General features: G+C 39.3%; 4 protein-coding genes and 1 long non-coding RNA gene across 5 annotated transcripts; 3 read left to right on the top strand and 2 right to left on the bottom strand.

Annotated features, from left to right (window-relative positions):
* The first annotated feature begins 3,089 nt into the window (after window positions 1-3,089).
* LOC147943325 (uncharacterized) lies at window positions 3,090-5,271 on the top strand. Its single transcript, XM_087512212.1, has 3 exons — window positions 3,090-3,369; window positions 3,483-4,297; window positions 4,423-5,271. Exons 1-3 carry the CDS (start codon window positions 3,090-3,092, stop codon window positions 5,269-5,271), a joined length of 1,944 nt encoding a protein of 647 aa, XP_087368338.1.
* Window positions 5,272-9,437: 4,166 nt separating this feature from the next.
* Window positions 9,438-11,603, bottom strand: LOC147943324 (uncharacterized). Its single transcript, XM_087512211.1, has one exon. The coding sequence runs from the start codon at window positions 11,601-11,603 to the stop codon at window positions 9,438-9,440; it is 2,166 nt and encodes a 721-aa protein (XP_087368337.1).
* A 163-nt stretch (window positions 11,604-11,766) lies between these two features.
* LOC147943323 (uncharacterized) lies at window positions 11,767-12,833 on the bottom strand. The gene is made up of 2 exons (XR_015598158.1): window positions 12,669-12,833; window positions 11,767-12,080 (listed from the first exon to the last, which is right to left on the bottom strand). It is a non-coding gene; the product is annotated as an uncharacterized LOC147943323 (long non-coding RNA).
* A 4,549-nt stretch (window positions 12,834-17,382) lies between these two features.
* On the top strand, window positions 17,383-18,216 carry LOC104788971 (uncharacterized). Its single transcript, XM_010514727.2, has one exon. The coding sequence runs from the start codon at window positions 17,564-17,566 to the stop codon at window positions 18,185-18,187; it is 624 nt and encodes a 207-aa protein (XP_010513029.1). The 5' UTR covers window positions 17,383-17,563; the 3' UTR covers window positions 18,188-18,216.
* A 2,449-nt stretch (window positions 18,217-20,665) lies between these two features.
* On the top strand, window positions 20,666-21,800 carry LOC104788970 (uncharacterized). The gene has a single exon (XM_087513233.1). It carries the CDS (start codon window positions 20,722-20,724, stop codon window positions 21,574-21,576), a length of 855 nt encoding a protein of 284 aa, XP_087369359.1. The 5' UTR covers window positions 20,666-20,721; the 3' UTR covers window positions 21,577-21,800.
* The last annotated feature ends 713 nt before the right edge of the window (window positions 21,801-22,513 follow it).

The raw sequence follows: 22,513 nt of genomic DNA, 5'->3' as shown, positions 1-22,513 counted from the left end.
TACAATAATAAAACTTGTTTTAGTAAATAATAAAAGTAAAATAAATGAATATTTTAAAATAGTAAAAATAATACTGTGGATTTATTTAAGTAGTAATGTTATTATTCAAATTTTAACCAAAAAATGATTATATTCCAAAATTTAGAATGGGTTAATGAGTTGTAGAATAGAAGTAAGATTTTAATGTATGGTGGAGTAAAAAATAATTTATGTAGTTGTATTTATAAAATTCTAAACATAAAAATAAATTGAAGTGAAACATTTGTTTCTAAGAAACATATACTACAAAGATTTATTATGAAATTTCACTTGTAAAAAAATAAAAGATTAATTACTCACCTCAACTTAAAAGTTTTGATCTAAAACGAAGACATTAAAAGGGTTGCACTTTTTTTTGGGAAAACTATGAAAAAGAATCTTGAAAAAATAATCCATCTAAAAAAACAAAATCAATGGTCACAAAATATAGAAAAAATGATATGTAAGCCGTACAAAAAAAGTGATATGTGATTTGTATAGCATATCTCACAATGCATATTATCAACCGGAGCTATAATTCTATAACATGATAAAATATAAAATATAAAACATGCTTGAGATTTCATCAATTCTATTAAATGCTCTTAACCGAAAAAATTGGCAGAAACAACATATTTAAAATATATCATGTTTTTTTGAGAAGATGAATCTAAGATTGTATCACAAAATTAACATCTGAAAATAACATACATATAAGGCCCTTAGACAAATATGTAACTTAGATTAGTGAACAGATATTCATTGTCGGGTTTAATCGTTTCACCATCAAAGCATTCTTGACTTGGTCGGAAATTCTATTATGGCAGGTAATGCACTTGGACAACTCCATTGTAGTGAATTAGCAATAAAAATGTTAATGAAAGTTTGTATATTTGCATTTAATGTGATATCGCTTTGTTTAAATAATCTCTATAATTAGGTCAACCATCGACTTTCGATGTTAGAAATTTTAAAAAGATGTTTTCATGGGATATGAATGTGGAATAAACTCTTCTAGGAAGGTTTTTAAGTCATTTTTTTGTTACTACGTGATATATTGTTGATTTGCCAAAAAACATTATTGCGATACTAGACAATATATGTTATATATAGATTAGTAAAATAAAAATGACTTTTATATGGATTAATCTTTTAAACTTCAAATGATTAATTATTTTTATATTAAATGATTCTTATTCCTAAAAAAAAATAAACTAAAATCTCAACCAAATAAATATAACAATGAAACATTATCTTCAACAATACATTTGTTGTATCTCAAATAGTAAAGTAAGTTTAGTGTTTATATAGATTTATACTTAAAATTTTGAATAAATATATTCGAGCTCAAGAATTTAGATTAATAGAAAATATTTTAAATTAAAATTATCTTCAACCAAATAAAATCTCAACCAAATAAATATAACAATGAAACATTATCTTCAACAATACATTTGTTGTATATCAAATAGTAAAGTAAGTTTAGTGTTTATATAGATTTATACTTAAATTTTTGAATAAATATATTTGAGCTCAAGAATTTAGATTAATAGAAAATATTTTAAATTAAAATTCCGCGCGTGCGCGGCTACAAATTCTAGTGCTATATAAACTTTAAAGGCCAAAAGTACTATTTTTATTTATAAACCAAGTAATGGAACAAACTATATTATTGATGAGAAAGAAAAAAGAAAAACCGAAACCGAAACTATAAACATAGATTATATTATATATGTTTATTAGAAAACAATAAAAAGTATCTTAGATAGACATAGTCGAATTGACGTATAATCACCGATTATGAAGGATCATTATTTGTCTCTTCTAAGATACGCGTAAAACACAACGATGCTGAAGCCTATCAAAACTGCAAAAACGGCAAAGACGGCTATTAACACCAGTAGCGACAGGCCCTCCATTCTTCTCTATTATAATCTTTGTTTGTATTGAAAGCTGAAAAAAGAAATAGAGTATATTCAATCAAGAAGAAGAGTGTGAGAACAGAGAATATGCTTCTCCTTCCGAAGTGATTTTAATTGTGGAGGAGCTTGTCGCCGTAAACAGTTCCGAACTAAAATAATAAGAGTTTTAGAATTTGAATTTGTATTGCCTTTTTCTGGAAAAAAATCTCGGGCCCCCCTTTACAAATGACCTCCCCCTTACATATTTATACCGACCCATTTACTACTCAATTAATACGGAATTAATAGTGCGCGATCCGCGCAGCCTAATTAACCCTCTTAAATGCGGGAATCTTTGACCGGGCCCGAGCTGCGAGCTGTCGAGCACGGAACGTCTCCGTGCTCCCTTCCTTTCTCCGGGCCTGATGGGCCGATCAATAACACCTCCTCGGCCCATTAGGCAAGCCTGACTTAGGCCCTCTTGCCTATTGCCCGAGATGGTAGATCGTGGGTACAACAGTTGCCCCCCAAGTCTCCCGAGCTGAATAGTTCGGGAGACTTTTGACCTTCAAGCGATCAATTTTGGGAAACTGAATATTCCCCATATCCCCATGATTTGATCGTGATAATGATGGGATTTGCCTTCCCGAACAGGCCTCGTGGCCCACTAGGTGGCGTGTTGGTTATAAGAGAGAAAGAGAACGGTGTGAGACCTTTCACTTCCCCAGGTAATCATTGCTTCCTTGTGCCGTGTATAAAGGTAAACTCGACTTCTCTCTCACCCCAATTCTTCAATCGTGTTTGTGCTTTTATGTTTTTAGACTTTTCTCTCTTTTCTCTGTAACCTTTGCTTTCGCCGGAAAGTTCTTCAACTCCCGTTTTCTTTTCACACGAATCGCTCAAAGAAAAATGTCTCCTCCGTAATCCTCGTCGGGTAAAACCGTGAAACCCCTGATTCCGGGCGTTTACGGCCCTCACCCACCGTCAATTCTCTCGGCGGAGAATATAGCCGAATTTAGGGGGTCCACCGGGATTTCATCGGAGATTGAAATTAAATTCCCGGGGGCTCACGAATCTCCGGAAAATCCTCCCCCAGGGTATTGCTGCGCGTTTGAGATATTCTTCTCTGCGTGCGGTCTGTCGTTTCCTCTCCCCGAACTCATCGTGAAGATGATGTTCGAACTGGGCTTCGCTCTCCCCCAGATGTGCCCAAACTTCGTCCGCATCGTCATGTGTCTTCAAACTCTGGGGGAAGAGTTCAACTACAAACTGTCCCTAGCCGACTTTCTTCAAGTATACACGGTGAAGACTGGTCGGACTAAGGGGACACTCTATGTAAGCCCGCTTTCCGGACTGAAGGTCTTTGACGACCTTCCCGAGAAGGATGAGAAGTGGCGGAAGTCGTATTTTTTCTTCCCGGTCAACGAGCTCACCTTCGGCCACCTCGCAAGTTCGCACGTATCGAAGTGGACTTCGAAAATTGGTAGAACGGCGCTCTTAGTCAGGTGCCCTTAATATACTATTTTCCTTTCTGTTACTTACTCCTTGTTTTTCTTGTCCCAGATCACTTCGAGCGCGGACTGCTTTGCCCTACATTCGTAGAGTTTTTCTCGAGGTTTTGCAGCCAGGGTCAGATTGCCTGGGACTCCTTTTCGTGCGAAAGGATTAGAGAATCCACAGTGCGGCTTAGGAGTCGTTCCCTCGTTTGCTCCGACCCTATAAGCACTTCGGAGATGAATTACAGAGAGGAACGGGCTTGCCGACTCGCCGAAAAGGAGGCGAAGTTGAATATGGCGGCAGCGCTCGCCGAGGGCAAAGCTCGTCTTCCTAAGAAGTCAGGCCCCTCTTCTCCTGAGGTAGACGGGACTTCGTTACCCCCCACTGATTCTTCCGAGCCGCTTACGGGGGCCTCCGAACCTCAGCCCAGCTCGCCCGAGCCCGCAGTAATTATTGTAGCTGACTCCAGTGACGAGCCGCGGGAGGTTATAGCTCCCCCCGTCGAGGTCAGTTCCCAGCGGTCGGACTCATCCAAAAAGAGGAAGGAACCTGAGACTTCCTCGCCTCTTCGCGAGAAGAGCCGAGCTCGGACTAGTTCGTCTGGAGACGAGCGAAGTAAGCCTAGCTCGAAGGATAGGGGTCCTTCCTCAGAGAGGAGATCTAAGGAGTCCGGGGATTCCTCTGGCAGGCCGCCTTCGAAGGAACGTCGTTCCTCCCCCCGAGGAAATGATAACTCGAGGTTTCCTTTTTTTTTGCTTGCTGGGTCTCGGGGACCAAATAGACTGACGTCATTCGTCCATTTCAGTTCCCCCTGCGTCCCCAGCCGATCTGATGAGGAGTTACACCCGGCCAGGAGTTCGGGTTCCGGCGTTTGCGGACATGTCCGAACTCAACCGTGCGAACTTCTTCCGCTTCGCGGACAAGATTGGCGAGGTTAGTGACACATGCTTTCTCAGTTTTTTTTTTTTACCACCTTCACCGTTTTTAACGAACTGTGACTTCCCAGCTAATGATCGAGTTCAACTCCTCGGTGGCGTCTTATGAAGATCAGCTGTTTGCATCTCCTTCATCTTCCGAGGTGAGCCTCCTCCGGGAAAAGATTGCTGACCTGGAAGCCCAGGTGAAGGAGTACGCCAGGTTAGAGGCCGAGAATGCTGCTACTGTGGAGAAAGCCGAACAAATCCGGGCTCGGATGAAGAGAGCCGAGGTACAGGTGCTTGACCTCGGAATTGCCAATGAGGACCTCCGAGACAAGCTGAAGAAGGCGGGGGACCTTTACTACGAAGCCGCGGAGGATGCCAAGGCAGCAAGGAGTAGATTGCACGAGATCGAGCTTCGCAATCAGCTACTCGAGGCTGGAAACAGCTGCGAGATTGAGAGGGTGCGAAGGGAGGAAAGACAGGCAATGAGGCGGACTCTCCGTCCTCTGGTCGAGGAGGTGAAGGTCACCTTCGAAGAGAGGGAGAAGCTAGCCCCGCTTCAGATCCGAGCTGCCGAGATTAGGGCTAACCGGATGCTGGTCGAAGAGATCTCTAGAGGCAAGATCCAAGACATGGAGGCCGAGCTCGGACTCCTAAAAACTGACGAGGAGGAAGCTGACGAGAAGGTTTCAAAGGTAACTCCCCGTGAACTCGACCTCGCTGCATTCTCAAACCTTTTGGCGGATACGCCCGATCTCTTATGCAACGAGCACCCGCTTAACGTCACAATCGACGAATCCGGCACTAACCTCGGGCAACTCTCGACTCAGGGGATGGACGACTACCTGGCGACCACTAGGTCGGAAGGGGAGCTAGCGGAGTTGGGCTTGGCCCTTTCCGAGGCGGCGTCTGATCCAGCCCCTCCGAATCAATAGTTCCTATTCTGGGGTTGTCTTGGCACGAGTTGCCCCCCTATTTTGTAGTACTTGTTTTTAGACTCGCTTCGGAGTGTTTTGGTCGTGGTGACCGCTCCGAGGTCGTTTTATTTGTTTTTTTTTTTAATGTGAACTACATTTCCACAATCTTTCGTTTAAAAAGATGGTACGAGCAGAAATGAACGCGAAGTGAGAACCTCGGCTAAATAGTTCGGAAAAATGACCTCCCAACCTATAAGTAAAGCTGGGTACGAAGTGATTACTTCGGTTTAGATAGGAATTTTGCGAAACTGAGCTTTGACTTTAAGTAAAGCGGAGGACGAAGTGAGGACTTCGGTTTAAATTTTTCGCAAAACTTAGCTTTAAAGTAAAGCTGAATACGAAGTGAGAACTTCGGTTTAGGCTTGCGAAGTTTGACTTCGGCTTTAAAATGGTAGATGCGAAGTCAGACTTCGGCTTTAAATGGTAGATGCGAAGTCAGACTTCGGCTTTTTGTTTTTTTTTTTTTTTTTTTTTTTCTTTTTTTTTTTTGTTTTCTTTTTTTTTTTGGCCATTATTAATAAAAAAAAAAGTTTAAGAAAACTTTAGATTTTATTAATATGGATAGCTGGACCCGAAGTGGGCTGCCTACGTACCCTTATCGGGATCAAGCCAAATCGTAGTTCGATACAAAGACATTAACTGTAGAAAAGTTTAAGGTGTAGAGAATTCCACGACCTCGGGACTGGTTTTCCCTCTGAATCCTCGAGCTGATAAACTCCATTTCGGACTTCGCGAGTAATTCTGTATGGTCCTTCCCAATTGATTCCCAGCTTTCCTGCATTGAGCTCCTCGGTATTCTCATGGACTTTCCGCAGGACGAGGTCGCCCACTGCCAAGGGTCTGCCTCGGATTTTGGAGTTATAGTACCGAGCCACCGTGTTCTGGTAATTCTGGATCCGGACTAACGCCTGGTCCCGACGCTCGTTGATTGTATCAAGAGTATCCTGTAGGAACTCCTCATTTTCCTCTGCTCGGAGTGGGTTCAGCGAGGTACGGACTCCGGGGACTTCTATGTCAACTGGGACTACGGCATCAACTCCGTAAACCAGGGAGAAAGGTGTCTCATTAGTGGCCCGCCGAGGTGTTGTTCGGATCGCCCAGAGGACACCCTGAAGTTCGTCCGGCCAGCGCCCCTTTCGAGCATCGAGCCGTTTCTTCAAGTTGGCAAGTATGACCTTATTCATTGCCTCGGCTTGCCCGTTACCTTGCGGGTAACGAGGAGTTGACTTGTTGAGTCGGATTTTCCACTTCGCGCAGAACTCTTCGAACTTCGAAGAGATGAATTGTGGGCCATTGTCCGTGATGATTTCACACGGGACGCCGTAGCGGTAGATTATGCTCTTAAGCACGAACTGTTCCACTTCGTCGCTTGTTACTTTCGCATAGGCTGCCGCTTCTACCCACTTGGAGAAATAGTCGGTAAGAGCGAGCACATACTGGACTCCTCCTGGTCCTCGATGTAGCGGACCGATGATATCCATAGACCACCTCATGAAAGGGTAAGGTGCGGACACCGAGGACAGGAGTTCGGTAGGTTGATGGATTGATGGGGCGTGCTTCTGACACTTCTCGCAAGCTCGAGAATACTTTTCGCAGTCCGTGACCATGGTAGGCCAGAAGTAACCTTGCCGTTTGATTTTGAAAGCCAGAGTCCGACCGCCGGAATGATTCCCATTGGGTCCGTCGTGAACAGCTCGCATTAGCATCGCGGGCTCTCTACCGGCCACGCAAGTCAGATAAGGACCTGCTACACTTCGGCGTAGAAGTATTCCGTTGTGAATGCAGTACCGCGCACTTGTGACCTTGAGTTTCCTAGCTGCCCACTTGTCGGCTGGGAGTTCCCCTTTTTCAAGGTAAGCCCAGATCGGGCTCCGCCAGTCATCTGCCCCCCAGCTGTTAGAATTCGTGCTGCTCGAGGTGGCATGTGGGATAACGGCTTGATTGTCAGCTGGTGAGCCCGATGATTCCGGAGCTGAATTTTCGTCGAGCTCGGCGAGAGGTGGGTGAACTTCCATTGGGGTAAGCAAGACAAGGTCCAGATCTTCCGAGGTTCGAGAGTCCGCAGCCGTCTTACGAGCTGTTTCCTCAGCGGCCAGCTGTTTTTTCATTGCGCGGGTCACGACGTGTGTGCCCTCCAGCCGGATGCTTGGAAACTGGATGACTTCGACAGGGATGATCCTTGTTGTCGCAGGATCCGAAGTGGAGGCCAAAGATGCTAAAGCATCCGCAGCAGAGTTCTCACTTCGTGGGATCTTAGTGATTTCGAACTCCTCGAACTTGGCGACTAACTCCCGAGCTGTGGACAAATAAGCCTCCATGCGGCCATCCTTTGTTTCGTACTCCCCCAAAAACTGGTTGGTGACCAGCTGCGAATCGCAAAAAGCTCGAAGTTTTCGGACACCAATCCCCACTGCGAGGCGTAAGCCGGCGAGGAAAGATTCGTACTCAGCTTCGTTGTTGGATGCACTGAAAGCCAAGCGAAATGATTGCTCGATCACTTCGCCTGTAGGAGAAGTGAGGCGGACCCCAATTCCTGCCCCCGATTTGGAAGAAGCTCCATCAACATACAGCGTCCATGGAATTTCGACAGTGTCGCTAGCCGAGGAGGCTAGTGGGAGTTCGATCAAGAAATCGGCCAGCACTTGTGACTTCGCACAAGTTCGAGTCCGGAACTCGATGTCATATTCGCTCAACTCAACAGACCATTTAGCCAGCCGCCCGGATTGGCTCGGACTATGTAATACCGTCCGAAGTGGCTGCGTCGTCAGGATTATGATCGTATGGGACTGGAAGTAAGGCCGCAGTGTCCTTGCCGAAGTGACTATTGCTAGGGCCAATTTTTCCATCATTGGATACCTCGACTCCGCTCCGGTGAATGACTTGTTGATATAGAAAATTGGTCGCTGCTCCCCCCTTTCTTCGCGAACCAAAACTCCACTGACCGCACTATCCGATACAGCTACGTAAAGAAAGAGTGGCTCTCCGAACTCAGGCTTCGCCAAGACCGGCGGTTCAGATAGATAAGCTTTGAGTTGGGCGAATGCTTCCTCACACTTCGCATCCCACAAGAAAGTTTTTCCCCCTTTTCGTAACAGCTGGTAGAAAGGGAGGCATTTGTCCGTAGATCGAGAGATGAAGCGGTTGAGAGCTGCGATCCGTCTGTTAAGGCGCTGCACTTCGCGCAAGGTCCTAGGAGAACTCATAGACAGGAAAGCATTAATTTGCCTCGGGTTCGCTTCAATTCCTCTTTCTGTGACGATATACCCCAGAAATTCTCCTGATGGAACTGCGAAGGTGCACTTCGTGGGGTTGAGCTTCATCCCGAACTGATCCAGGACGTCGAAGCAGACTTTCAGATCGGCGAGATGCGAACTGGCTTCCATCGATTTCACCAGCATGTCATCGATGTAAACTTCCATGGTTTTTCCGAGTTGATGCTCGAACATTCGGTTCACCAGTCTTTGGTAGGTTGCTCCCGCATTTTTTAGCCCAAAAGGCATCACCTTGTAGCAATAGATCCCGCGGTCCGTAATGAATGCAGTCTTCTCCTGGTCGTCCGGGTTCATTGGGATTTGGTTGTAGCCAGAGAATGCGTCCATGAAGGACATCAGCTCGTGACCCGAAGTGGACTCAACTAACCGGTCGATATGCGGAAGTGGAAAGCTGTCTTTGGGGCACGCCTTATTCAGGTCGGTGAAATCAACGCAGACTCGCGACTTTCCGTTCTTCTTTTTGACAACGACTGTATTTGCGAGCCACTCAGGGTATTTTACTTCGCGTATCTGTCCCGCCTTCAGCAAACGTTCAACCTCTTTGTTAACGGTTTCAGCTCGCTCAGGACCCAGCTTCCTTCGCTTCTGCTTTACAGGTCGGAACGTAGGGTCCACATTCAGCTCGTGGGAAATAACTTCTGGACTGATGCCGGGCATCTCGTCTACAGACCACGCGAAGGTGGCCATTCTTTCTTTCAGGAAGGTTATCAGGGCGGCACGGAGCTCGCTATCCAATCCCACTCCGATCTTGATTTCTTGATCCGGGAACTTGCCATTGATGAAAATGGACTCAGTGAGGTCACCTTTTAGCTGCTTCCGAACTGGATTTTTCGGGACCTCGAGCTGTGGTTGCTATTGGATCAGGAGTTTGTGACTTGCGAGGTAACAGCTCCTGGCCGTCCTTTGGCTTCCCAGAACCTCCCGGACTCCTTGTGGGGTCGGAAATTTGACGCACTGATGGTACGTCGAGGCCACCGCCTTCATCTGATAGAGCCAGGGAGTTCCCAAAATAACATTATAGGCCGCAGGTCGGTCGAAGACCGTGAACTCCACCATTTTAACCACTCCTTGAGTGGACACTGGTAATGTGATCGTGCCCAAAGACATCGACGTCTCGCTAGTGAACGAGACCAGGGGTGAGGGCGGTCCTGCGATGTGCTCTTTCCCGATACCCATTTCTGTGAGCGTCTCAAGGAAAATCAAGTCTACCGAACTCCCAGTATCAATTAGGATTCGGCAGACATCGTGGTTCGCTACATCAAGCGAGATGACGAGCGCGTCATCGTGCGGAGTGTCCAACCCCTCAGTTTCCTTCTCGGAGAAAGAAATTTCAGGTAGATCACTGGCTATCAACTTAGCTCGCTTCGGCTGGGGGCTAGTGAGCTTCCGCTGATGGTCTTTGATCGCAGTGATGGAGTTCCGAAACAGACGCGATCCTCCCATTATCACATCGATTCTTTTCTTGGGAGCATCACTTCCATCAGACTGCTTTGGTTTCTTTGAAGGTGGAGCGTCCTCGTCCATTTCGGGAATCGCTTTTTGCTCCAATTCTTCAATTGTGACATTCGGCATTTCTCCCGCCACATACTTCTCTGCGAGGAGATGCATCAGCTTCTTACAGTCACGAGTAGAATGACTGTTGGTTTTATGGAGCTCGCAGTACGTGTCCTCATCTCGGACCCACTTGTTACTCGGGAGTACGCCGCTCTTGGAGCGCGGTGAAAATGGTGGTTTGGACGGTGAATTCTTTGGAGAATTCTTCTGGGGAGATTGGGTGACTGCGAAAGTGCTCGGCCCGGACTTCGGAGTCGTAGGCGGAGTCTTTTTGGCAGGTGCTTCGAAGCGCGGTTTCCCTGCAGACGGGGCGTTTTGTTTTTGCGCAGCGGCGAGTTTGTCTTCTTCTGCGACTATCCAGTTCGAAGCCCGGTGTAGTGCGTCCTGAATTGTTGGGAAACGATTCACGGACAACTCTTCGCGGAAGCGAGATTCGTGCCACAGGCCGTTCTTAAGCGCGGCCAGGGCTGTGGAGTCCGAAAGTCCGGGAATTTTGACCTGGATCTCCTTGAACTTTGTTATGTAAGACCGAAGGGACTCTCCAGCCTTTTGGCTTAAGTTCCAAAGCTGAGCATCCGTCACCGCAGTTTCGATTAGGCTAGAATACTGCTTGACGAACGAGGTCGACAGCTCGTTAAAGTTTGTTATGGAGCCAGCTGCTAAGGATGCGAACCAAAGCAGTACCGGTCCACTAAATGTTTCTGCGAACAGCTTGCAGTACCCAGCGTCTGCTTCATGGGGCTCGAGGTCCACCCGGCTAGCTGTCAGCAAGAAAGTCTTGAGGTGATTGGTCGGATCTCCTTTTCCTTCGTAGCTCGAGAACTTAATTTTGCCAGTGTCCTTGATGCGGACTCGGGCTATTTGGTCGGAAAAAGGAGTTCGCCTCGACTCCTCGATCACTCGGAATATATCCGGAGCTGAGGTGGTTGCACTATGCATCACAGACCGCATGTCCCGAATTTCGCTCTGCATGCGGAAGATCTCGGGATTGACAGTATATCCCGCAGCCGAAGTGTTTCCATCTACGGGGAGAGGAAGACGGACTGGGACCTCGGAAGATCGGACGACGCCAGGTTGAACCGGTGTGCGAACATCGCCGGCCAGCGGTAGCGCTGTTTGTGTGTTGGTTTGAGGTGGGAACGAATCTCCCGGAGTGACATTTGTTGCTGCTACTTGCGAGGTGGAAGGTGGTGTCACACCGGAGAAATCCAAAGCGCGTCGACGCGGGTTTTGGTCGGAGGACAGGAGGTCGACCCGGTCGGCGTAGGCGCGGTGGGAGGCCGAGAGATCGGCTACGGACGTCGTGACTTCCTCCAAACGAGTGGAAATCTGCCCCTCCAAATTGTCGAAACGTTCAGTAAGAGCGGCGGAGGCGGCTTGCTGACGGTCGGACTTCTCGGACAAGTCCTGCAGGAGCTTCTGGATCACCTCCAAGGATGCCTGATCGGGAGAGCTGGCTGCCATAGCGGTGGTTGTGTGGAATGAACTTGCGTATGAAGTCGGAACTGGTGAGAGTCAGGCGATAACTGCCCTCCTTCTAGCGCCAAATGTGAGAACAGAGAATATGCTTCTCCTTCCGAAGTGATTTTAATTGTGGAGGAGCTTGTCGCCGTAAACAGTTCCGAACTAAAATAATAAGAGTTTTAGAATTTGAATTTGTATTGCCTTTTTCTGGAAAAAAATCTCGGGCCCCCCTTTACAAATGACCTCCCCCTTACATATTTATACCGACCCATTTACTACTCAATTAATACGGAATTAATAGTGCGCGATCCGCGCAGCCTAATTAACCCTCTTAAATGCGGGAATCTTTGACCGGGCCCGAGCTGCGAGCTGTCGAGCACGGAACGTCTCCGTGCTCCCTTCCTTTCTCCGGGCCTGATGGGCCGATCAATAACACCTCCTCGGCCCATTAGGCAAGCCTGACTTAGGCCCTCTTGCCTATTGCCCGAGATTGTAGATCGTGGGTACAACAAAGAGGTCTTATATAAGTTAATTAGCTTTCAAAACAATGAATGGAAAACTTTGATGACCAAAAAATAATGGAAAAAGTTGATACAATTAGCTAATTGAATCTAAAGAGAATAGTAAATTATTGAGCGAGTAAAAGGATATTGACCTTTTAGAACCCAAAAAAAAAACTGAGGTTTAAATGCTTATCTTAAACACGTATATTCAATATATAAGCGTATCCTAAACATGCCATGTTAGGTTTAAACGCTTTCCAAAATTGAGAATCGTATATTAAATATACAAAATTCGATATTGTTTATAGTAGAAAGCATGTCACATATTGAAAACGATTATTTATGTGGCAGGCTAAGAAAATAGAAAGGCGGTAATATCATAGCTTAACTATTAGTATTATTACTAATGATTTCGAGTCTAAACTCTAAACTAATGTTAACATCATACACAAAAACTTATTACCAAACGTTTTTGTGAAGCAACAATACTTCCTCGTTCCTCCCATAAGAAAAAACAAAACAAAAATAGTCTCTAACAATTCTCTTTAGAAAAGATTCAGACCTATGTATTTAGTTTGTATCTCGTACTTAGATTTGTCACGTTGTGGCTTTTAAAGCACTTCTATTGTAGTCTCAAGTCTGTCAATGAGAAAGCTGTCTTAAAAATAAACTAAAACTAAAAATATATATTAATTGAAAATGGCTAGATAAATAGATATGTTGTTTCTCAAATGAGAGACCCTCTCTCTCATCAAAACATATACAATAAAACCTCTATAAATTAATAATGTTGGGACCAACACATTTTATTAATTTATAATGATATCAATTTATCTATAAATTAATAATTATTATTTTATAATGTAAATTAATAATTATTAATTTATAGATATATTTTTAATTGTTTAATTTTTAAAAAATTAAATTGAGATAGTTGTTGCAAAATAAGATTACAATTTTGGATGTTGTAAATTTTATGGTATTAGAATTGAATTTGAAATTATTAAAAAATATTATTGACAATGAATAAGAAATATTATAGACAAATTCACTTATACACATGACATAAATATTCAAATATATAAATAAGAATATCAATTATCGTATTTTAATAATCTATCAAACTATCAAAATGTAAATGATGCATATTTAGAAAGTGAAAACTTTAAAAAGTTTTAGCTGTTTTATGAAATGTTATAGAATATTTTATATCATTATAGTTTGAAGATACAACATAACAATTGTTTTATATATATGAGGTTTAAGAGAAACATACTTTACTATATCAGCATATATATATATATATATAGAAATTTACATAATTATTATTTTATAATATTATTGGGACCATATTTTACATGAGGATTTCAAAAAAAATATTATCTTATTATCTTATCGAATTTTGTTATTTTTACACTGTTCCAACTTAGGACTAGCAAAATTTATTATAGTGTTTATTAATTTATAGTGTTTATTAATTTATAGAGTATTAATTTATAGAGGTTTTACTGTAAATAGATATGTTTCTCATATGCTTTTTTTGTTATTGATTCACAGTTTTTTTTTTATCACAAAATAATATTTAATATTTTTTAGATTTGAAATACTATTTTTGGTCATTTGAGAAAATATATTATATTTGAAATATAGATAATATTTGATCTTATAATATTAATTAATTAGGTCAGATATTATTTTTATAAATAATAAAATAAACTTATCTTATTTATTAAGCTCTCTTATGTATAAATTTAAATTATCTATTAAAATTAATTGATATTACTTAAAGTTGATCTAAAATTATTTGTATTGACTCATCAAAATGTTGTAACACCAATAAACTAGAATAGTATTTTGTAAAAAAAATTATTTATTAAAAATGAACTGTCAAAGCATATCTTATATAATATGAGAAAGTTTTTTCTATTTTTTACTAATAATATGACATTTGACATTCTCTTTTACCGACACCTATCATAATAAAAACCATATCTTGTATGAGAAATGGAATAGTTTAAATACATGATTATGATTATGCCTTTATGTAGTTTTATAAACCTTAACTTTTACACGTTTTCAAACCATATAATACTTTCTTTCATTAATTGAGTAGGCAATAAAGTTAGTCAGTTCCACTAAAATCCTATTAAATTATGATAAATTACATAATTTTTTATTAAATAATAAATAATAAAAATGAATAAAGTGACATAAATACAAATTTCAAATAGTAAAAATAATACTACGAATTGTATTAGTAGTAATGTTATTATTCAAATTTTAACCAAAAAATTTTCATATTCTAAAATTTAGAATGGATTAGTGAGTTTTAGAATGGAAGTACGTAAGATTTTAATGCATGGTGGAGTAGAAAACAATTTATGTAATTTTATTTATAAAATTCTAAACATAAAAATAAAATTGAAATGAAATATTAGTTTTTAATTAGAAACATATACTACAAAGATTTATTATTAAATTTAACTTAAAGAAAAATAAAAGCTTAATTACTCAATTCAACTTAAAAGTTTTGATCAAAAATGAAGACATTGTAAGAGTCATACTTTTTTTGGGAAAACTATGAAAAAGACATTTGAAAAAAATAATCTGTCTAAAGAGACAAAATCAATGGTCACAAAATATAGAAAAAATGATATGTAAACTGTTACAAAAGTGACATATGATTTGTGTAGCATATCTCAGAAGATATATTATCAACTGAAGCTACAATTCTATAACATGATAAAAAAATTTAAATATAAAACAAGCTTGAGATTTTATTAATTTACTCAAATACTTTTAACCCAAAACATTGGGAGAAACAACATATTTAAAGTACACTATGTTTTTCTTGAAAAGACGAAGATGAGAATGCATCATTAAATTAACATCTAGAAACAGCATATGAGGTTTTAGAAGATATGTAATTTGGATTAGAGAACGGATATTCATTGTCGGGTTTAATGGTTTCACCATCTAAGAATTCTTAACTTGGTCGAAAATTCTATTATTGGAGGTGATGTATTTGGACAACTCCATTGTAGCGAAATAACACTAAAAATATTTATAAAACTTTGTATATTTACATTTAACGTGTGATATTAATATGTTAAAATGATCTCTATAATTAGCCCAACGATCAATAGTCGACATTAGAACTTTAAAAAAGATATTTTCATGAGATATGAATATAAAATGAACTCTTCTAGGGCTAATAGGTCAGAAGACGGTAGACTCTTCGAGTGAGGTTTTTTTTTAAGTTATATTTTTTGTTACCATGTGATATATTGTTGATTTGCCAAGAAAACATTATTGCAACAATAGACAATATATGTTATATATAGATTAGTAAAATAAGTATAGCTTTTATATAGATTTATGTTTTAAACTTCAAATGATTATATTTCTATTCAATAAAAATCACGCGCAAATAGATATAACTAAAAAATATTATCTTCAACAATATATATGTTGTATATTATGTAGTAAAGTAAGTTTAGTGTTTATATAGATTTATATTCAAAAGTTTAAATGATTATATTTGAACTCAAAAATTGATATTAATATTTTCGATTAAAATCCCGCACGTGCGCGGGTACAAATTATAGTATTTATATATATCTAAGTATGTAAACTAATTAATCTCAAAATTTAGTGTGATTATTTATTAAAAAATTGAAATATTGATAACCGAATAGGAATATACGTTCTAATTGTATATTCATTTATGTGCTATTAAAAATGAATGAGACAATAACCCTTATCATTATAAATAAACTTAGTACCCAAAAATTCATAATATATTTAAAATGGTGATTATTAGATTATGCAAAATTGTTATAGTTACTCGACAAACCATAAATATAAATTTGATTTTTAAAAGACACAAAATCTATATTGCCATATATTGCAATATTTTATAAATATTTTCTTGACCACGTTTACATATTTCATAGGTGAAATGTATTCTTACACGAATACGTTGATTTTGGAATTTCATTAATTTTTTCATAATGGTTTTTTTTGGTAATAATCCGTCATTTATAGAAAATATTAACAAATCAACTAACTCAAAAGATTTAAATAGAATCAAAAATATTAAATCAATAAATTAAAATATCTTCAGAAAATTTTGTTTAGAATCTGATTGTTACTAACATATAATAAAATTGAATAATTAAACTACCGAGTAATTTTGTATATGTTTTTATGTTACATAAGAAACATGCAAAATTGTTATGATTACAATATACTCCATTTGTTTTACAAAGAGTGTCATTCTGACATTTTCACACAAATTAAGAAAATATTGAAATATACATATATGCCCTTATTTAATAGGTTAATTTAGTTATAAATTAAGGGTAAAACTAAGAAATCTAGTGTAAAAGATGCATTGGAAATATAAAATAATGCATTGGAATTATAGAGTGACACTCTTTGTGAAACAAAGAAAAATCTCCAGAACGACACTCTTTGTTAAACGGAGGGAATAAAACATAAGAAGATATGAATTTGATTTTTAAACCACACAAAAAACATGTTGCAATAAATAGTAACATTTTATCAATAATTTCTCTACCAGAAAACTTCTTATATATTCAAATGAAACATACTTTTTATACGAAAAAACAGCTTTGAATAAATAAATAAAAAACTTTACATATTATGTTTGACAGAAACAGATATTGCTTCTAGAATAATAATTTTACTTATAATAATTTTCTTTAAATTGATTTATCCCGCACATAGTACGGATTGTTACCTAGTAGTTCTTTAAATTCAGTAATAAACAATTCAAGAACCTTTTCCTCTGTGATAAATTCATATTTGAAATTAAACCCTTACTCGCTATTTGAAATCTTATGTCAACATTGGTCATGAACAGAAACAATGAATTAAATGTAAAGTCTGTACGTTATACAAGTGAGAATTCCTAAGGCTAAAAGGAAAATATTAACAAAAAGTAAATCTATACGAGTTAGATATACACTAAAGCTATTTATACTTTGGGATCAAGAATATCCTCTATACATAAATATAACAAAACTAGACTTGTAATTAAATTTACGAACATAACTAAATCCAATAAAAATGTAAATAATGTAACTAAAGTAAGGGAAGCCATGGGTATATATATATCTCGAAACATTACAAAAAAAAAAAAAAAAAAAAAACCCTAATTGCTCTCGCCTTCTTTGGGGATTTTTAACTTTATCTGTCTCTTCTCTTATTTAACCTCAGATCGACTCTGGGCGATTCGAGGTGAACGCTCATCAAGTTCGTTTATGAAGTGGGCTGGTGACATCTAAACGGAAGAATAATATTATGGTGATAAGTATTAAGAGATTTAGAATATTTAACTAAGGGATGGATATGAATTAGCCTCTATATATTTTTACGTGTCAATTCTCTTGAAACAGTGTCGTTCTCTAAGTTAGCAGGTTTCAAATCGTCATGGCTAGGATCAGAAGAAGATTCCCAAAGCGCCATATCCGCGGAGACGTACACCACGTCGGTTTTTTTGGACAACGTTTGATCGTCACGGTCACTCATACTACTTCAGTGATCCGCCGATGGATCCAAAGCATTCGCTTCTTCAGCCGTCTTCGTTTGTCACACCCTCTCGTTGTCGGACTCGGCGTCCAATGGACACCCGGTGGTCCCAATCCACCACCGGACACTCTCCAGTTATGTGTTGGTATCCGCTGTCTCATCATCCAGTTGTCTCACTGTAAGAGCATGCCCAACGTCCTCCGAAGTTTCTTGGAAGATCGCACAATCACTTTTGTCGGCGTATGGAACAGCCAGGACCAGGACAAGCTCGAGAGTTTTTACCATCAGTTGTACGTTTGGAGACTTCTCGACATAAGGTACTATCTGCCTATTTGGCTCAAGAATAGTTCCTTTGAGAAGATCGTGGAGGAGCGTTTGGGGCACAGAGGAGTGAGGAAAGAAAAGAAGATATGTATGAGTGATTGGGGCGTTTACAAACTTTATGATGATCAGATAGTTCAGGCGTCACATGATGTCTATGTTTGCTGCAAGCTCGGTGTTGAGGAACGTATTTGGGAAATGTGAGATTTAAATCTTTCTTTTGTTGGGTTGTCTTTGCGAGAAAAGAGCTGTTCTTTCAAAATCATGACCGTTTTTTTTCTTTCTTTGAACTCAATAATTAACGTTTTCTAGTTCAAAATTCTTTTTTTTAACTGACACTTTCAAATTCGAAAGTCTCATACATAAGCTAATATGTGAAATCTTTCAACCATATTGGCTACCATTTTTTTATCAGCAACCCATTAAGCGACCATATATATAATATATTGGTTGATCATAACGAAAATGTGCATTTGTATGAAATTATATTTTTGTATTATCAGTCCAAGACATACATATTGTGGATGACTAATTAGCAGTTTTAGTTGGCAATTCCGATTATAATGTTTGGTCCTTAATTTTTTAATATGTTTTCTCCCATTTTGTATATGATTCTTAAACTTTGTGTAAGTGTGCTTCTCTCTATGTTTCATGACAATCATAAGCCCGAAACCCATTTGTCAAAAGTTTTTGAAAGTTTATTAAAGGAGCCACTTGCGAAACAAAGTGAAATGGTTGGGTCCACTTTCATATGTACAAATCTAAACACTTTGCGGCCAACTAAAAACCTGTCAATTCGGACTGATCATGATAGCATGATGGTCGGGCACAAACCACCTTGCTATTACTCGGTTTAGACACCTCTCCCATTTCAGTTTAGTTTTGGGGTTGGTTAAGCTAGGTTCCGTTAGTTCGATTTTAGTAAATTGTAATTAAAATCTAACCAAAGTCACTTTGAACCGGTTTTGGTTCAATATTGTTAGCGTTCGATAAGATTACGGTTGTCTCATGCCTGTCTTACTTTTAACATGCTTAAACATGATATATAGTAGTAATGAGTTGATGAATTAATGTGGTTAGTTAGATGAATTCACATTGAATATGGTATGTAAGATGCTTGGTTGCAATTTAACGAATTTTTTAAAAAATAAAGCTAAATTGACATCATCTACATTGGACCATGATAATTTTTTTTTTTTTGGGGTATGGATCTTAACATTAATTATTGGACCAAAAATCTTATTCATGATTTATAATGTACTCCTTAAATATAGCACATAGGAATGAAAAACATCAATTTCAATCATTTTCGTAAATAAGGAGTACATTATAAGTCAAGAATAAGTTTTTTTTTGTGATGAAATTTACCTATTTATTCTGTTCAAATGTATTTATAAACTTTTTAACACATAGAATAACAAGTGGGTATGTGATCGGAAAGTATTATATATCTCTCTAGTGTTGCTAATTTGCTGGATGGCGCACTTCATTGTCATTGCCAAAACGCTAATAATGAGAATTTCACATGGCCTTTTTAATTCTAATAAAAAAATCAACTTTTCAAAACTTCTGGATAATGTATAATATAGAGACATTCTAAAACGTGAACTAACTGGAGTTCATATATTCATATAATTGCGTTTATGCAACGTTTATATCTATTGCCTTGTTCAAAAATATTATAGGAGCCACTAATAAACACAAGTTGTTAGGAATTCATTTTTAAATTCTGAAAGTTAGTGTAGACATAGGAGTGAGTCAGATATCCATAAAGAACAATATGATAATATGTAGAAATTAGGTCTGATTCATTATATTTAGTTATTTAGAGTACAATTAGTTCATTATATATGTCATTTATGCAATATGGGAGACAACCAAACATACACACACAAGCGGCACTAGCTACTTAGTGATTAGTGAATCTGAAATTAGTAGAGTCATCAGATGTTTGATTCTACGTATGTATATTGGTAAGTGATACAGTAGTAAACCTCATGAAACATATGTGGTATATACATTACGGGAAGTGTTGTTACCTACAGTGATCGATATCTTGTTCAAACTTTGCAAGACTTCAACTCACCTATGACCGAATATGTTATTGTAGCTTAGTATCTCATGCACCATCTCATTAATTTTGTCTTATTTGTAACCATCTCAGTAAAACTCTAAGCTGATCAAAACTTGTTTTTATAAATATGAGTACAAATCTAGTCTAATGATTTATGTATAGTGTCAATGTGTTACAAGTTACAACTATTATAATTTGATATAAAAAGAGTAATGTACTATTATATATAATATATACAAGAAATGACTAATTTGTATTTTGTAGTTAAACATACCATTTCATGAAGACGTCTAAGAACATAAATGTTTAACGGTTATATGAACCACTATAAAAGATATATATAACCCATTGTTGTTCCACCATATTGTGATTTAATTATACACACCTAAGAGTCTAAAACCTGAATATAACATTATAACCTAAAACAGTGTTTGTAGTTGTATATAAAAAGTATTACACATAATCATGACATTACTAGATAAAAAGCATATAAGATAACCAAATGAAACTGATAGGTTAGCTGTGGGCCTCAACGAGTGAAATTTTATGACATCCATCCTATGTGCAACAAACGCGGTTGGGTCTCATGAAATGCCTATAAATACGGACACATTCTCTAGCCAAACTCATCTCACAACTAAATATTAAGAAGAAAGAGTGAAATATGGCTAATCACAAAAATATCTTCTTTCTATGTTTCTTTGTAGGTTTAGGGTTATGTTCTGCTAGACGAGCACTTCTCTCCTTCTCTGAATCCGAGGCTGAAGTCTCTGAATATGGCGTCAAAAGTGGTTTAAATGCTGGTGTTGGTATTGGTGGCGGCGGCGGAGTAGGTGGTGGTGCTGGCTACGGTGGAGCTGGAGGTATTGGCGCAGGCGGAGGTGGTGGACATGGTGGCGGTGCTGGCGGAGGCGGCGGTGGTGGTCCTGGAGGAGGATCTGGCTACGGAGGCGGTGAAGGTGGTGGAGCTGGTGGGTATGGCGAGGGACATATTGGTGGAGGAGGAGGCGGTGGACATGGGGGTGGTGCTGGCGGAGGTGGTGGTCCTGGAGGAGGCTACGGAGGCGGAAGCGGTGAAGGCGGTGGAGCTGGGTATGGAGGCGGAGAAGCTGGTGGGTATGCTGGTGGTGGAGGAAGCGGAGCAGGAGGCGGTGGAGGAGGTGGCGGTGCACATGGGGGTGGGTACGGTGGTGGACAAGGCGGTGGTGCGGGAGGAGGATATGGAGGGGGAGGTGCCGGTGCCGGTGGACATGGAGGTGGCGGAGGCGGTGGGAATGGTGGCGGTGGAGGAGGAGGTTCTGGCGAAGGAGGAGCTCACGGTGGTGGTTACGGAGCAGGAGGTGGGGCTGGAGAGGGATATGGCGGTGGTGCGGGAGCTGGTGGACATGGTGGTGGAGGAGGAGGTGGCGGTGGTGCTGGGGGAGGAGGAGGAGGTGGCGGAGGTTATGCTGCCGCATCTGGTTATGGTCACGGTGGGGGTGCTGGTGGAGGAGAAGGCAGCGGTGGCTATGCACCATGAAAAGAATAACTATCTATATGGAGTGAAGTGTCATTTCTCGTAAGAGACTATATAGTTTCAACATAATATGATTGTGGTAATAAATAGAGTAACATTTTGTATAAATAAGCCGTAAAAAGGCGGCTATATATTGTTGAAGTTTAAAAGTTGTATCCATGCATGTTGTATGCTACTTCGTATCGTGTGTGTCAAGTTTTTTTATAAATGAAGGTAGTTGTTCCCAACTCTAAGTACAACTATCAGTATACTGTATACATAGAATAGAAATCACAGTTTTAAATTTTAAGACCCCTACATGACAAAACTAGAAGTCATGAATTAAACTATGAATCTATGATTCATAAGTTCAACTATCCAACATAACATCGATGTGAAATTTGTTTGCAATACCAATTTTTTGGGTCTAATCTTCTTATTGACATGAAGACTTCACTATTTGAGTGTGTTAACTACTAAGTCATCTTGAAATCATTGAAAATAAATTTGACAAGAAGCCCACACAGATGGAAACCAAAATTATAGCTGTGTGGGAAGTCTATTAGGCGGTCTGATTACCTGTGACATTAGTCGGAAAGCATTCCAAACTCGGGATAAACAAAGACAGTGTGGTGGTTCCGGGGAGAAGTCCACTCTAAAACACTTTGGAACGTTTCTACTGGGGCTGACCGGATCAGCTGATAGAGTTTATCAAAAAAAATTTTTTTTTTTGACAAAAAGCATGCATGAGAACTCTTTCGTCATGGAGATTGTGATCATATTTGCATTTAAGGCATAATACAAATTTGGATCATCAACTGCATGATTTATCGAAAGATTACAGTAGATAATATTAAACAGATTTATAGTTTTTTTTTTTTTGAAGAACCTAAAACAGATTTATAGTGTTTATGTTTATTAATTTGTGTGAAAAAATATCATAATAAGTATATATCTTTTA

The sequence above is a fragment of the Camelina sativa genome, chromosome 5 (genome assembly GCF_030686135.1).
Source record: "Camelina sativa cultivar CO46 ecotype springtype chromosome 5, ASM3068613v1".
In the NCBI taxonomy this organism is placed as follows: Eukaryota; Viridiplantae; Streptophyta; class Magnoliopsida; order Brassicales; family Brassicaceae; genus Camelina; species Camelina sativa.
This window is presented reverse-complemented; position numbering and strand designations above follow the sequence as displayed.